The following is a 15,062-nucleotide window of genomic DNA, read 5'->3' on the forward strand; positions in this document are numbered from 1 at the left end:
CTCTCTATGGCTTTCTGCATGGAGGCAAGTACCCCATTAGTAGCATTCTCCAACGATGTCGGAGGTGGGCTAGCGCTCCTTTTCGGAGTGACCTCCCTTGAAGTCCTAATAGTGGTGTTGTGGTTCCCTGTGGTAGCATTACGAACCTCTCCTCGATCGGTTCTGCGGGCTCTGTCCCTTCCCCAAGTTGAGGAAGTTGGCTGCCTAGCCGAAGTGACATTAGGCGCCTCAGGAACACCTGTTGTAACTCTGCCATTAGATAATCGGGTTCGAGCCATCTGGTTATCAGAAACGAATAATGTTAGATTAATCTAGTTGGCCCTAAACATCACACACATAAATAGGAATGACAAAGAAAGACAAGACACATCCTATCACGTCCTCGCAGAATCACGATTATAGAAATGGCTGGCAACATAACCATAATTGAGATTCTACTACTAACGTGTGCTCCATAAGTCATCAGAATAACCTAGGGCTCTGATACCAACTTTGTCACGACCCAATTAAGGATCATGACCGGCGCTAAGGGGGAGAATCCCAAAGCATGTCTCACCAGAATTCTACAGAAAATTGGGCAGAGTTTCCTTTGTTTTTAGGCCTATCCTGGATTTTTCCTGTCTCAAAATTTCACAACACAACTAATAACAACTATAAACCACCATGTAATATCCATCAATGATCAAATTGTCACTCAATAAAACCAATTCATCTCCAAATTACGGAAAAAAGTTCCAAACTAGTCACTTGACTACAATTCGAAGGACTAATCTTGACTCAAATCAAAAGAATGACAAATGGAGCGACTCTAAGATTTTTTAAAAGAAACTAAATAAACATAACAAATCAATAGTTCTCTTGCAAAGCGAAGCAATGTGGGGCTCACCATATGCTACCAACTCACACGCTAGTTAATGAAATCCTCTTCAATACCACTTGAATTCTCTGTAAAAAAAAATAGTGAGGACTGAGACGCTAGCTCAGTGAGTAATAATACTTAACCACAACCATTTTAATGAGGGACAAGTCAAAAAACATGCTACTGTAATAGTCATGATGATAAAACAATGCTCTTTTAGAAACAATAACAACGTTCAACCTTAGGTGCCTCATATAAGCAAAATCAATGTACATACATAATAGCAAACTCAGAAAAAGAACATTTTCATATCAAATCTTATAGCTGGGAGGTTTCCAAGGATGAACCATGTAATCACTGTGGTCTTCTCTTTAAGAAGTAACCAATAACAGCGAACTCCTCATCTAAGGAGTTAATTATTCATATCAGTAGATCCCTACTCGAGGGGTATCAGTAACAGTATACTAGTTCTACCTTCCCACTAGTAAGGGCTTTATCAGTAATCGGAACTACAAGGTGCACCAGGTCTAACGATCCTGCTGTTAGCTACGGGATTCATCAAGGTCTACTCCCATTTATACTTTTCTTATAATTTGTAGAAGCATTTCAAAATCAGATAGAACATTTATATCTTATCAAATCAGAACATTTCAAAGTTTAACAATCACTTGTCAAAATGTTATTTCTCAAATAAGTGTAAAACCTTTTCAATATCAGTAATCATATCTTGTAAGAATGAGTTCATCTCAAATGATCTTTTCAGTATCATATCCAGTAAAAGACTTGTCCCACATGCAAGTTTAAAACATTCGGTAACGCCTTTACTTTATACACCATGTGAAAGTCATGCAAGTTATAAAACATCAATTGCGGTAAGATTACTACTCACAGTACTTGTGTTGAGTTACCAAGCTTGCCACTCGATTACTCCGTACGAATTCCTTTGGTCAATCTATAATCACGTTCATAATAAATTCGTTTTAACTCCTTCATTTAGGTAATTCATACTACATTTTAAAAAAACCCAGCCCTAGAGATTTCATGGTGTATCATATCCAGTAAAAGACTTGTCCCACATGCAAGTTTAAAACATTCGGTAACGCCTTTACTTTATACACCATGTGAAAGTCATGCAAGTTATAAAACATCAATTGCGGTAAGATTACTACTCACAGTAACTTGTGTTGAGTTACCAAGCTTGCCACTCGATTACTCCGTACGAATTCCTTTGGTCAATCTATAATCACGTTCATAATAAATTCGTTTTAACTCCTTCATTTAGGTAATTCATACTACATTTTAAAAAAACCCAAGCCCTAGAGATTTCATGGTTGATTCGAAATCTGCCCAATCACTTAATTAGTGCTTTAATCACACACATTAGTCTCTTCTTGGTCAATTCTTGCTGTAAAAAGATCAACCTAACCTTACTACCCAATTACTCTTATTGCATATAAGCCCAATAGATTACTCCGTATGAATTCCTTTGGTCAATCTATAATCACGTTCATAATAAATTCGTTTTAACTCCTTCATTTAGGTAATTCATACTACATTTTAAAAAAACCCAGCCCTAGAGATTTCATGGTTGATTCGAAATCTGCCCAATCACTTAATTAGTGCTTTAATCACACACATTAGTCTCTTCTTGGTCAATTCTTGCTGTAAAAAGATCAACCTAACCTTACTACCCAATTACTCTTATTGCATATAAGCCCAATAGCAAAGTTTACAGTTCAAATCATTGACTATATTCACTTGGTTCATAAGAATGAAATAAATTTCCTATTTTTCTTCTAAACCCATGTTTCTCTACTTCCCAATTCCCAATCTTATAGTCATGGAAGATACAAATTCAACCTTTAGACTAAGTTAAGAAACTTACCTTCTTCTCGTTCTTCTTCTTCTTCCACCTCTCTCTTTAGTTTGAGAGCCAAGACTTTCAATTTAAATTTATGTTTCTCATTCGTTCGTTCGCTCACTATAGAACAAGAAAAGTCCTTTTTTTTCTTTTGATCGCTGTAGTTGCAGCGTTGCTGCTGCTTCTGTTAGGGAGTTGAACAAGAATTGACAGTTGGTAATGTAGCTAAACATAGAATACACATAAGGTTGTCGTTAACAGTCCTGCAAGAAAAGGGATGCGCTAAGGTGCAACGACTTTCACGCAAGGGCTACACCCTTACTTCTTTCCCCTTACTCAAGTAAAGCCTTGATCGATATGAGAAAGAAGCGTGCTACCGTTCTTCAAGGAGACCCATGTGTATTTCCTTTGTTTGTGCTCGCTACGCTCTTGTGCCTTTTTTAAGAAAAGAATATTAGAATATGTTATTTATTTTACTTAAATATATTTAAGAGTATTTATTAAGAAACTCTTAAATTAGAAAAAAAAAAGTAAAACAGTTTAAGGGAGTGTCCCTTGCTTGTTAGCAAAATATAGGACTTTAAACCACAAAACAGATATATATATATATATATATATATATATATATATATATATATATATATATATATATATATATATATATATATATATATATATATATATATATATATATATATATATATATATATATATATATATATATATATATATATATATATATATATATATATATATATATATATATATATAATGTGTGTCGTACCAATCTCAAGAAAACAAAACAAAAACATTGCCCAATATAGGCCCAAAATTCAAAGAGAAGTGAAATTTCATTAGATGATAATTAATTAGGAAATTAGGAAAGTTATGGAAACTCTTCAGCTCCCATCTTCTCTACCCAGCCACTTCATCTCCTTTCTTCTCCCCTAATTGTTTTCTTCTCCCCTAATTTTACTAGCTCAACTATTCTTTATTTTCGAAGTACACAAATTGATCCATTCGAAGAGTTCATTATCTCTGATGTAGAGCTACTACAGATTCGATTTCAGAGGTTTGGAGCTTTGCATGTTAGCTCAAAATCATCATCGATGTCTTCACTATCTCTCTTGCTATGGTTTGTTTGTTTAGCAACAGAATCGCAGCTGACTGAAGACCAAAAAGTGCTCGAGCGTGTTGCTCTTAGTTAGATCCCTGATTTCCGAAGTGGGTTCTCTAGCGATTCAAGTTTTTTAGGATAATCAACCAGAAGTAAAAGGCCTAGGGTTTTGGGTTTCAGCTAAAAGAGGTACAATTGTTAGTCCAATCGACATTGATTTTACATTTTTTTTTGAGATCTTTGATATGTATGCAGTAGTTTTTCCCTTTGTTACTAATGTTATTATTCTAAGTAATTTACTTTTTCCATTCAACTGAAGTCATTTCCTGATTTCCTTTTTAGTTCTAAGCATAAAGAATTTACCTTCAAAATTTATTTTGATAAATAAAATTGTTGGACATTTATGCCTTTTTGTGTGTGCAATTTTATTTTTTCTAAAGTATTGATCGACATTATGTCCTTTTGTGTGTAATTTTATTTTAAAATATTAAGTGGAGGAAAAGATAAATGTTAAATCCTAAAACAAAAAGTTGACCACACACTTCTCCACTTCCTAAGTTTCTGGGTTAATAAGCTCCACTACTTCTTTCACTTCTTCATGTTCACCCACCAAATAAAGTTATAGAAAGCTGAGAAATGGAAAAAAACTGTCTTTTGGCCCTAATTTTTTTTGTTCTTTTGGCTCCAAAAGAATTTCAGGATAACCACCATATATATGAGAAAACAGACGGAAAAGTTTCAATTACAATGTGAAGCAAAGTTTCTGAACCTGACAAGACCAGGTATGTATCAGTCTTATTTTAAGTTTGAACAAAATTAGACAGATAGTTATATGTGGCAATCATATATTGAATGATTATTCATTGATTATTGTGAAGCAACCATTGATCTTGCTCTATGTTTATTTCATATAGTTAATTATAAGTTTTTGGAAAACAAACACTCTTAACCTATCATGTAGATTTCAGTTTCGTGTGGTGTGCGTATTTACAGTTTGTGTGTGAAACATACTAGTGAAGTATACACTATTCAAGACTTCTTTTGGAACAACTTTTCCTCTGGTTTGTTCATTTATTGATGTTCTCCCTCAGATTTCGAAGGAAGATAGGATGGATTGTGAAACATGGTACTCAAGGCTGTCAAATTATGCTTCTTGAACTTGAGTTAGGATAGGTTGATGGAACTTTGAATTTGGATGAACTGAAACAACATCATTTGAGATGAATATTTTGTAGGACAATTAAACTTTTTGCTAAAATCAATAGGCATTTCTTCACGAGGTTCAACATTTTTTAGATCTACAACCTCTTCTTAAGACCTTCTCTTATATAAGCTTTCGAAAAAGTTATTGTGTCTTCAAATTTGAACATATTTCCGGCATAAATATATCTTTGATATGTTAAACTAGTTATTTGATTTTCTAGAGATTCTTCAATAGTTCGATAGACAGTAAACTCTTATATATTGATAAATGGCGTGTGCAAGATTTTCTGAAGTAATGATTATGTTCTTTTTAGATTTTCCTTTAGTTGTCAATGATTGGTGCTTTTACATAAATATTTTTGTTAAACCATTGGATTTTATATCTTATTAACATTCTAAACTTACATTTTCTGTTTTGATAGAATTCTGCAAATTGATGGCACCGGGTGGATGTGTTTTTAAGCAAACTACACTTACAGGGGAAACAAGCCAAGATACTCAATCACTAGATGAATCAAATAACCATACTCCTGCTGTGAATACAAGTAATACATTTTATTATACTAATTAGGATTAATTTATTTAGTTATTGACTAAGTTGGAGCCAAAAACATTAACCATTGAAATTTTTATTTATGTTAAACTTGTTACGTGAAATATGGACGATAGCTCAATATCCGAGTATCTGATATTGTGCTATTGTATGCAGGTTATTTATGCAGGTTTGTTTTGTCCTTTCTGTTATCTTCTTTAATTTAATATCCTCTTTTACATGTACTTCCGAGTTACTCGAATGATTCTTATGATGATCTTGGCTGTTATTTTTGTAATTCAATCATCAACTCAAGATTTGTGGATTTAAATCTTAAAGTTATCTATGATATATTAACATTTTAAAAGAAGTGTTTCATCACATCATCCATAATCTTAGGTGCATTTTTCATAACATGAAAGTCATTGGTTGTTTGTATGAGCAATTGCAATTGATTTTACTTTATCAATATGCTATATAAACTACACAAATTGACTCTAAGAAGTTGAAAATGCTTCCATAGATTACATATAAGCATTTCTATTTAGACTTGGTTTATGTTTGGCTAACTCTCCTTTGCTCATCATGGCATAAAAATTAGGTATGTAAAGTTACCTACTCTATCAATATGCACAATTTGAACCTTTTTCTGAATATGTAGTTGTTGTAATCTACATCTTTGAAATCCAACAACATTTATGTAATATGGGCGAACATATAATCAGCAAACATGATAGAAATGATAAAAATAGATGTTGTTAGCTCTCGTATGTTCTCTTTGTTTTATCGGTGAATTTTTTGACTCAGTTGCTCATTAATATACAATAAATTTAAAAAATGCAGTTGTTTTAGTTTTCATCATGTGCCTTACTGTCACACGTGTATGTTTTTAAGATTATAGGTTGTATTTTGAACTGACTTTTTTCATCAGATGATTCCACTAGAATCAGGAATGGTCGTGGCAAGACTAGAGGGAAAGGTCTTGAAAAAATGAAGAAGGCTCAAGGAAGAAAGATGAAAATAGAGATCCCAGTTGGTAAAGGAAGGCCCAACTAAACCAGATCAATCGGCAAAACTATCCAATGAGCTAGGGATAATTGCTCGAAATTTTCTTTTGCTTCTAAACAAGTGGAAAGAACTCACAAGAGAGGACAAAGATGCAACACTAATTAGATGCCATATAAGGATTCTATACTCTTGTAAATTTATTTCATGGTAGTGATTATATTGAGTTCTTTTTTTGGGTATTGCTATTTTTCATTCATCTTGTTTTTTTGGAGAACTACTCGGCTATATGTATCTCCGTCGATATCTAATAGTAAGTTAACTAATGGTATCTTTTGTCTTATTTCCTATTTTTATAAAAAAAAAAATAACAAGAATTTTATTAGGAATAACTAACAAACTATAAAATAAACTATCTATGCATCATATACACTACTTGATAAGGAAGAAAACAACTAGTTGTATACAATCATTCAAGCTTCCTTCCTAAAAAATTTCTAAGGGGTCATCTAAAGAAGATAACAACTAGAGGATCAATACTTCTATAGTTTGGAACTGTACAGGTTTTGCCTTAAGCATTTGTTTGTGCCTACTCCAACTCCTTAGACCATTTTGATGCTTGCTTCGACACTGTTTAGTAGTGTAAAATCTTATTTCATATGGCTCAAGAGTACACAGAAATGAACTACATTTTCTTGATAAAGTAAGAAATGGGATAAATGGCATAAAAAAGATTCAAGTAATATAGATACACAAGTAGTGAGATTGTAAGCTCATTTAAAAGTATCCTATGCTAGGACTAAAGAGTTTACAAAGTCCAAAAGATTGACATTAGAGTCTAACGGATCTAACCATAGTCTAACAATATAAAGTTAAAACATAATTGATCTTAAGTTGTAGATTGAAGTTGATATTCCATTAAAGCACCTTTTGTTTCTCTCTTTCCACACACACCAAAAAATACAAGGATCAGTTTCCAAACTTTTGGATTTATCAACTTTTTAAGAGTTCTAACTATTGTAGGTATCCTTTAAATCAGCAGGCATGACTCAACTCAAATAAAAAATAGTAAAAAATAAATTTCAAAAATTAGTGGTCACTGGACAATGAAGGAATAGGTGTCTGTTAGTCTCATAAGCTTTTTGACACATGAGACATTCATTAACTGTTGTCATGCCCCTTCACCTGAGGTTGTCCTGAGTGAGACTGGCCTCATGAGGGACTATTCAGATGAAATATGACTAGGGTCTTTGGTCTTACAAATGAGTTTTCAAGGCAGTTATCTATTATATCATTTCGAGCACATAATGAAGATTCCTTGCTTTCATCACTGTGTATTGTCCATCTGTCTTCCTACACCATTTGATTTTATTTGGCCTGTGATTATTTTGAGGGCAACATTCCAGTTTTGATAGTAATAGTAGCAACTTTCAATCATGAAAATTTGTTCTGGACAATTGCATCCATGTATTTATTTTCTCTGTTCTAGGAGATAATAGAGTTTGGATCAGAGGCTATTGAGAATAGAGTAGGGAAGTCACTTAGGAGAGTAGTGTTCTTTGATCATTTATCCTCCCAATATTTAAAGTGAATGTCATTACCTGGTTTGCAGCTGCATTGCTGGTTAAATTAATTCCTTAGTTTTGCCATGCTCTTCCATGTACCAAAAACATATGGAGCTATGATACAACAATGGACAAGTGTGATAGTATTTCATTTTTTACAAAAAAAACATTTTTTTCCAGAAAGCACCATCTTAATTATTGAACCCCCATAGCCATTTCATTAGCAGATTCTATTATGTCCTGTCAGGTTCCTAATACCTAAGCCTTCAAGGTATTTGGAATAGTGATCTTGAGAAAATGAAATACATGATTTTTGTTATTTCCTTGTCATATAAAGTCAATCCTTAACTTATCAATTCGTGACATTACCTTACTGGAAATAGAAAAGAGTGATATTATGTATGTAGCTCGGCTGTCTAGAACACTGTTTATGAGAGTAAATAAAGTTTTTGAACTGCAATATATGATTCACAAAGGGTACTTAAGTTTGAAGTTAATTAGTATGTTTGCAAATGTAATGATTATTATTTAATATGAAAGGGATTTTGCTCGTTCTGTGTTTTTCTTTAATACTTATTTGATTTTTAGGAGAGGTTTTAGATTAATTTGGATGAGCATGCTCGTGCTGAACTTGTAAGTTATACCATTTTTATTGTTTTGACTAATGAAACTTTAGTATTATTTCAATTGTTTCTTATTTCACAGGGTAAAACTAACCCTGAAGGAGTAGAGCCTGAAAGAATCGAGTTCTATAAGCATACTCATTACACGAGTGAGAAAGGATGGTCATCTTTAGAGGCTGAGACTCACTATGTAAGAAATTACTTTTCATCTTTTATAATATTCTCATTGGATCTGTTAGATTAATGTTTTTCAAAAGTTGTGCATTCTCCTTTAAATTATTCTAATATGTTTATGCAGAACAACATGACAGATTTGAAAGATCTATATACATCGGGAGAGTCTTCCATGACTATTGATGAAATTATGGATACTATACTTGGTACAAAATCGGGGTACATAAAAGGACTTGGTTATGGTCCAAAACCTAATACTACAAGATCTACACAAAGGAGAATGGCAGAGTTAGAAGACTCCCTCAAAAAGGGGAAACAAGAAGTTGTTAGTGCCCAACTTGAATTACAGAATCGATTAAATACAGTTGAAACTGTGGTAGATAATCAACAATCTCAAATACAAGACCAGCAATCTCAAATACAATCATTAAATTCTCAATTGAATACTATAGTGGCACGCCAAGAGGAAATGTTTAGTAAAATGCAACTTCTTTCTCGCTCATCGCCACCAAGGTTAGAAGTAACTCAAATGTATATGATGTGTATTTTTTAATTTGTTTATATTAAATATATAAATATGTAGCATTTAGTATCTAACTTTGCATATTTTTCTTTATGATGCAGCAAAGATTGAGATCCATCAAAATGTCAACTCAAGGTATATTTTTATTTTTATTTCTCCAACTTAAAAGTATGAAACATGGCCTATACTTTACACTTTAGCTGCTTTCTAAGCTTATTGGATAGAGTGTAGAAAATGCTATACTACCTTTATAGAGGGGGAATCATTGCCAATACCTATGTATAGATAAAAGAGAAAAATTCCTTCTTATCACAAAAATTTGTAGATTTTAAGACCATGGGAGTAGGATATAAACTTGTAAAACTATAATTATTATCCTTCTCAGTGTCTTACTCCTTGCTTTTGGTGTATTTAGTCATTCAGTGATGGTTTGGTCTAAATTTTCTTAATTCTTGATATCAAAGATTTGTAGTATTAAGGAATTCCAGTACCACATAGAAGCAACATAGTTTCTTTTCAATATAGCTACTTTTGAAACAATCAAAAAGAAAAGTAATACACATAATTTGAATTGAATGAAATACCATTCTGATGAGGAAAAAGTTCATTGTGCTCAGAAGTTCAACCAACTTTCAACTTGTTGTCCTTTGTTTTTTCTCTTTTCTGCTTCCTCTTACTCCTAAAATATATTCCAGCTTTCATACTTGCTAGACAGAAGGTGTTGTGTATTTTCCTATTTATTTAGTAAAAGGTAAGACTCATATAACTCTTAAGCTTACTTTAGCTGGTATGATTTACAATAACATAAACTTAGGAAAAGAAGAGGCCGATTTAAGGGAATGATGACGCTCAGTATAGATCCACGTTGCACGAGGCAAGGAATGTGTTAGGGAGAGATAGTTAAAGAAGTACAAGAAACACAGTTGTAGAATTTGGCAGGTGATTGTCCGGGCTTTAGAAAGAATCGGTAATGTGTTATGCTTACTGAAATACTTCAGTAAGGTGTTATGTTTCCATAATGCTTCATTCCTAGCTTCCGATATGTGTAATATTGCAACTGTCAGGATTGCCCATACCAATTGCCTGCTAACTTTGCCTTGCGCTCTTTGTGCTATTAATTTTCAGCTTCATAACTTTGCCTTGCGCTCTTCGTGCTATTAATTTTCAGCTTCCTTTATGTCTATGCTCCCACATGTGAACTTCAATCGGTGCGTTATTTCTTGTATACAAGCCTTTGATATCACACACTCGAAGAAGTGATGTGTGATGTTGGCATTCCCACATAGTGTTCAAGTTCTGTCTTTTGTTAGTCCTATCTTGTATAGCCTCTCTCTAGTTAGTAGTCTTCCATGTATAGCCAGCCAATAGATGAAGTCGTGTTTTGGGATGTTGCAAGTATTTCAGATTGGTCTCCCCCATGTCAGTTGTGGTCCAGTTCCTAGCCTCCAATTGTACCTACTAACAGTCTTCTTCGAGTGTATGTTATCAAAGGCTTATATACAAGTTATATAGGTTTTTGCTCGATCATGTTGACTCCTCGATTTTTGGAGGCAAGTAATCAGCTATGATCTTAGCTATTGACTACTAACTGCCTGGAAATTCGATTGTTTGTTACAAATGCTATTAGATTAGGTATGTTGCAATGACCTGAATATGGTCATTAACAGTTGATTAGGCTCTAAGATATTTAGAGAGGAGTAGACATGAAATACTGCTTCAGTATCCAAATGTAAAGAATAATTTATCTTCATTAAACTGGCGAAAGAAAAACTTAAATCAGATATTTTTATCATCAAAAGTTTGCCTGTCTTGTTATTTTTGCCTGTTTAATCTTGTATCCATGTTGTACACTGCCGCAACTAACTCAGATTCGCACGATGTAATACTTGAGATTAAGATGGAAATCAGGCTTTTAACTACTTGTGAATTCATGAATTGCTTAGGCTTTTGTCTGTGAACCTTCTTACTCAAAAATATACATGGAAGGCTTCTCCAAAAGTTCTAAAAAAAAACATAATCTAATTCCAATAAAAGCTGAATAAGAATAATTATAAAAAAAAAATTTGGTGCATCCTTGGATGTCTTGTTAGTAGAAGCAGCAGAATGAGCACCCTTTCACAGAGCTTTCATCCCTTTGCAGGACTTCATGTGGGCATGAAGTTTCTCTGGCTTGAATGGTTTCCCACATTGCCTGCAACACATTCATAAATTAAATACTATGCTGACATTTAAGAAAAGATACTCCATCCGAACCACTTCACTTGTCGAATTTGCTAAAAATAGATAGTCCAAAATAATTGTTATTTTATAATTGTGTATTTTCCTCATGCCTTGAATCATCCATTTCCACAGTATCCAACACTACATCTGTTCTTCATACCTCAAATCTTCTTCTAGTACTAGCAATTGTCTTATTTACGTGTATATATCCATCAGTCAGCCCCCTTTATACACATTGTTCATTCATTTTACTCATAGGTTATCAACTTTGTTGGCTATATTCCAGACATACTTTCTTGCTACAGCTTCATCCATAACACACAATCAGTGATCCCAAGTCGTCCTTTTTTTTTTCCCTTGCATACTATATCCCATGAAAGGAGAAATTCTAATAAGGTACCAAATTCAAATTCTGAAAATCTATAATTTGCCATTCTTGTAATATTTCCTATTCACAACTCCATTGTAATTTTATCCCATTTTCCAGAAAATTGGGAATACCCTTATCGCCAATTCTGCTGCATATTACTCAATTTGTTTCGACCTACCTTTCAGATTTCGTCTTCCTAAATTGATAAGAATTGCTTTTCTTCAATTTCTGGTTTTTAATTTGTTTCAATGTTTGAAAATTGGTTTCTTATGGAGGTTGTGGAAGGAAAACTGTGGATATGATATAAATAAGCTTAACAGACCTTTTGGTTGGTGAAATTTGATTATTTGCTTGGTATCTGATGACTTTATGGATTGCAATTTCTTTTATTCTTTGAACCCCCAAGTATTGAAGGATTGGTGACTTAATGTGAGGGCATTGCTTGATATTTTAGGCATAGATTGAAGAAAATTATTGAAAGTTACTTATTGTGATCAGTTCAGCCCATGAATTTTGTTTGTTGGAGTGTATTTTTCCTGCAAACAGCTTTTTATCTTTCAACACCTGTTTAGGCAGTGAGAAAATAATAGACCAGTATACATGTATATGCAGCAGCATGGTATTGACCAGTTGAAGCCTACTAGGGAAACACAGGTTCCTCAAGCCTCAAATTTTCACCTTGGCTGTCATTTTTCCTACTAACACATTGCAATCTATAGCATTTAGTGTTCTAGAAGTGATGGGAATGCCCAGGTATTTAATTGGTGGTTACCTCTGACGTATTCAGACAATTAACATATAGCATTTACCTCTTGTTTCCCCATGATGGAAGTATAAACATTAAACTTTGTAGCATTTGTAGTGAGCCATGTGACCTCTGAGAATGTTTTTATTCCTGATCTTATTGGCATTAACACATATGTTATATTCCCTTTGCAAAATATGAGCATGTTTATCTGCAAAACAAAGTATTTCAGTTTCAGCCACCCATAGCATCAACGCCTTGTGATGTACTTCATGCACACCACAAATAGCAGTGGGGATATGGTTTCCTTGTGATGTACTTCATGCACACCACAAATAGCAGTGGGGATATAGTTCGTATATATGTGTAGCTTCATATTATGTATGATTGATTTATCTTTGCAGAAACTTGGCATTACAATGTATGAAAAACATAATGTAATGTTGCAAATTCTACTTTATATTAAATCTTATAAATTTGTTTTCTCTTTTTTACACAGGTATAAAAGGTGAGAATTGAATCAAGACTAATGCAAACTAAGTATCACCACATTATTGGTACTTTGGAAGAAACTTCTACTTTTCAGTCTCAGTTTAGGAGTAATATTTCTTCTATTTCAGTTAGATTTGCTTGTTATTGGACATATTTTATTTTAATTTAAGGAGCTTGTAATGACATATTACCTTCATATATTTTAGTGGTTTTCAATTGTATGATCATGGGTGGATTTCATTATTATCTAGCATGTTTTCTTATTTTATTTTAGATTTATGCAACTCTATAATTTTAAAAATCACATTGATATAAAATAATTAAATGTCATCAATGAATGCAATTGGTGACAAAAGATTTCGTCATTAAAGGTAACTTTTTAGCAACGACTAAATCAAACTTTTTAAGACAAATATTTTTGTCACGAAATAAATAAATTCGCCATTTAGTGACAAAAATATATTTGTAGAAATTTTATCCTTTTTATTGAATACAAATTATTTTTTTATTTTATAACAATTGTGATTGTCATTAATCATGATAATTTATTGTGACAATGCATGTTGTCGGTAAAAACATTATTTTTAGTGACAAAATGATAGATTTAACCACAAAATTATCAACCTTCTTTATAATAATAAATTTGTCCCTAATTTATACATTTAAGGACAAAATGTTTTTTTGTATATAAAAAATAGTCATTAGTGACAATATTACATTTATTCAACTACGAAATACATATCACTTTAGAGACAATTGATGTCGTCACTGATTAACCTAAATAATTAATGACGATATAATTTTGTCGATAGTAATAACCTTTTTAGTGACAAAACATTCTATTAACTACAAAAAAATTATTTTTTTATCACAAATAAATTCGTCACAAATGTTTATTCATTTGGGGACGGTTTTTCTTTTTGTAGTTAATATAATACCTTTAGCGACGAAGCACTAAATCGTTTTTGTATACTTTTAGTGACGCATGTTTAGTGACGATTGATTGACGAAATTTTTTTCGTCGCACAAAATTTTTAGTGACGAAATAAAATTTATAGATGACGAAATTATTCATCCTTGATAATCAAATTTGTTGTAGCGGTGGCTTCACTTGGTTACTAGGAGGATTCGCCCATTGGGCAGCCACACAGACATGCCATTTCCTTGGGCTTTGGTGGTGGCGTATGCGGTGCAGGGTATTGAGCTGAATGTGGGGGCGCAGATTATTTCCGAGTAAAAGATGTTCTACCGGAGTAACAAGAAGGCTTTCTTCCTACCAGGACTTATCACTGTGCTGTGCAAACAGGCGGGGGTTCCCCTCATAGATACTGATGAGGTACTTCCTATGGATTCCCCCCTTTACCCTCTTTTGGTTAGACATGGTTCTACATCTCGGAGTAAAATGAGGAGGACGGATAGGGCCAGCAGCAGTCAGGCGGCTGTAGAGTCGGGCAACGAGGGAGGAGACGACACTCGTACCTCCTGGTACCAACCCCCACTCTCAGGTGCACATGTGGAGGAGGATTTGGTGGCCGTTCGGAGGAGGTTGGGGTGCTCCTTGTTGACACCACTCCTGTTCCACCCAGCACTGCCCTGGAGGTCAAGATGCTTCGTCGCGAACTGCGCCAGGAGAGAAGGAAGAATATGGAGAGGGACTATCTCATGGTCCGAATGTGGAAGGCGTTGAAGATCATGTTCACCTGCGTTGCCCCCGGACAGGAGATTCCCATAGTCCAGAAGGGAGATTTTCGGCATTTCTCTTGCATGGATGAG

At 33.7% G+C, this 15,062-nt stretch overlaps 2 protein-coding genes across 2 annotated transcripts; both read left to right on the forward strand.

Annotated features, from left to right (window-relative positions):
- The first annotated feature begins 3,511 nt into the window (after positions 1-3,511).
- LOC102606152 (uncharacterized) lies at positions 3,512-6,907 on the forward strand. The gene is made up of 4 exons (XM_015314936.1): positions 3,512-4,026; positions 4,529-4,619; positions 5,463-5,585; positions 6,504-6,907. Exons 2-4 carry the CDS (start codon positions 4,553-4,555, stop codon positions 6,626-6,628), a joined length of 315 nt encoding a protein of 104 aa, XP_015170422.1. The 5' UTR covers positions 3,512-4,026; positions 4,529-4,552; the 3' UTR covers positions 6,629-6,907.
- Positions 6,908-8,377: 1,470 nt separating this feature from the next.
- Positions 8,378-13,514, forward strand: LOC107063273 (uncharacterized). Its single transcript, XM_015314918.1, has 5 exons — positions 8,378-8,389; positions 8,743-8,775; positions 8,848-8,955; positions 9,064-9,452; positions 13,297-13,514. The coding sequence occupies exons 1-5, from the start codon at positions 8,378-8,380 to the stop codon at positions 13,307-13,309; spliced, it is 555 nt and encodes a 184-aa protein (XP_015170404.1). The 3' UTR covers positions 13,310-13,514.
- Positions 13,515-15,062: the final 1,548 nt, after the last annotated feature.

Source organism: Solanum tuberosum, unplaced genomic scaffold (assembly GCF_000226075.1).
Source record: "Solanum tuberosum cultivar DM 1-3 516 R44 unplaced genomic scaffold, SolTub_3.0 scf00325, whole genome shotgun sequence".
NCBI lineage: Eukaryota > Viridiplantae > Streptophyta > Magnoliopsida > Solanales > Solanaceae > Solanum > Solanum tuberosum.

Coding starts and splice junctions, on each gene's coding strand:
- LOC102606152 (XM_015314936.1), top strand. CDS start 4,553: ATGAGAAAACAGACGGAAAAGTTTCAATTACAATGTGAAGCAAAGTTT. Junction 4,620..5,462: donor TCTGAACCTGACAAGACCAG/GTATGTATCAGT, acceptor CTGTTTTGATAG/AATTCTGCAAATTGATGGCA. Junction 5,586..6,503: donor TACTCCTGCTGTGAATACAA/GTAATACATTTT, acceptor TTTTTTCATCAG/ATGATTCCACTAGAATCAGG.
- LOC107063273 (XM_015314918.1), top strand. Junction 8,776..8,847: donor AGCATGCTCGTGCTGAACTT/GTAAGTTATACC, acceptor CTTATTTCACAG/GGTAAAACTAACCCTGAAGG. Junction 8,956..9,063: donor TAGAGGCTGAGACTCACTAT/GTAAGAAATTAC, acceptor ATGTTTATGCAG/AACAACATGACAGATTTGAA.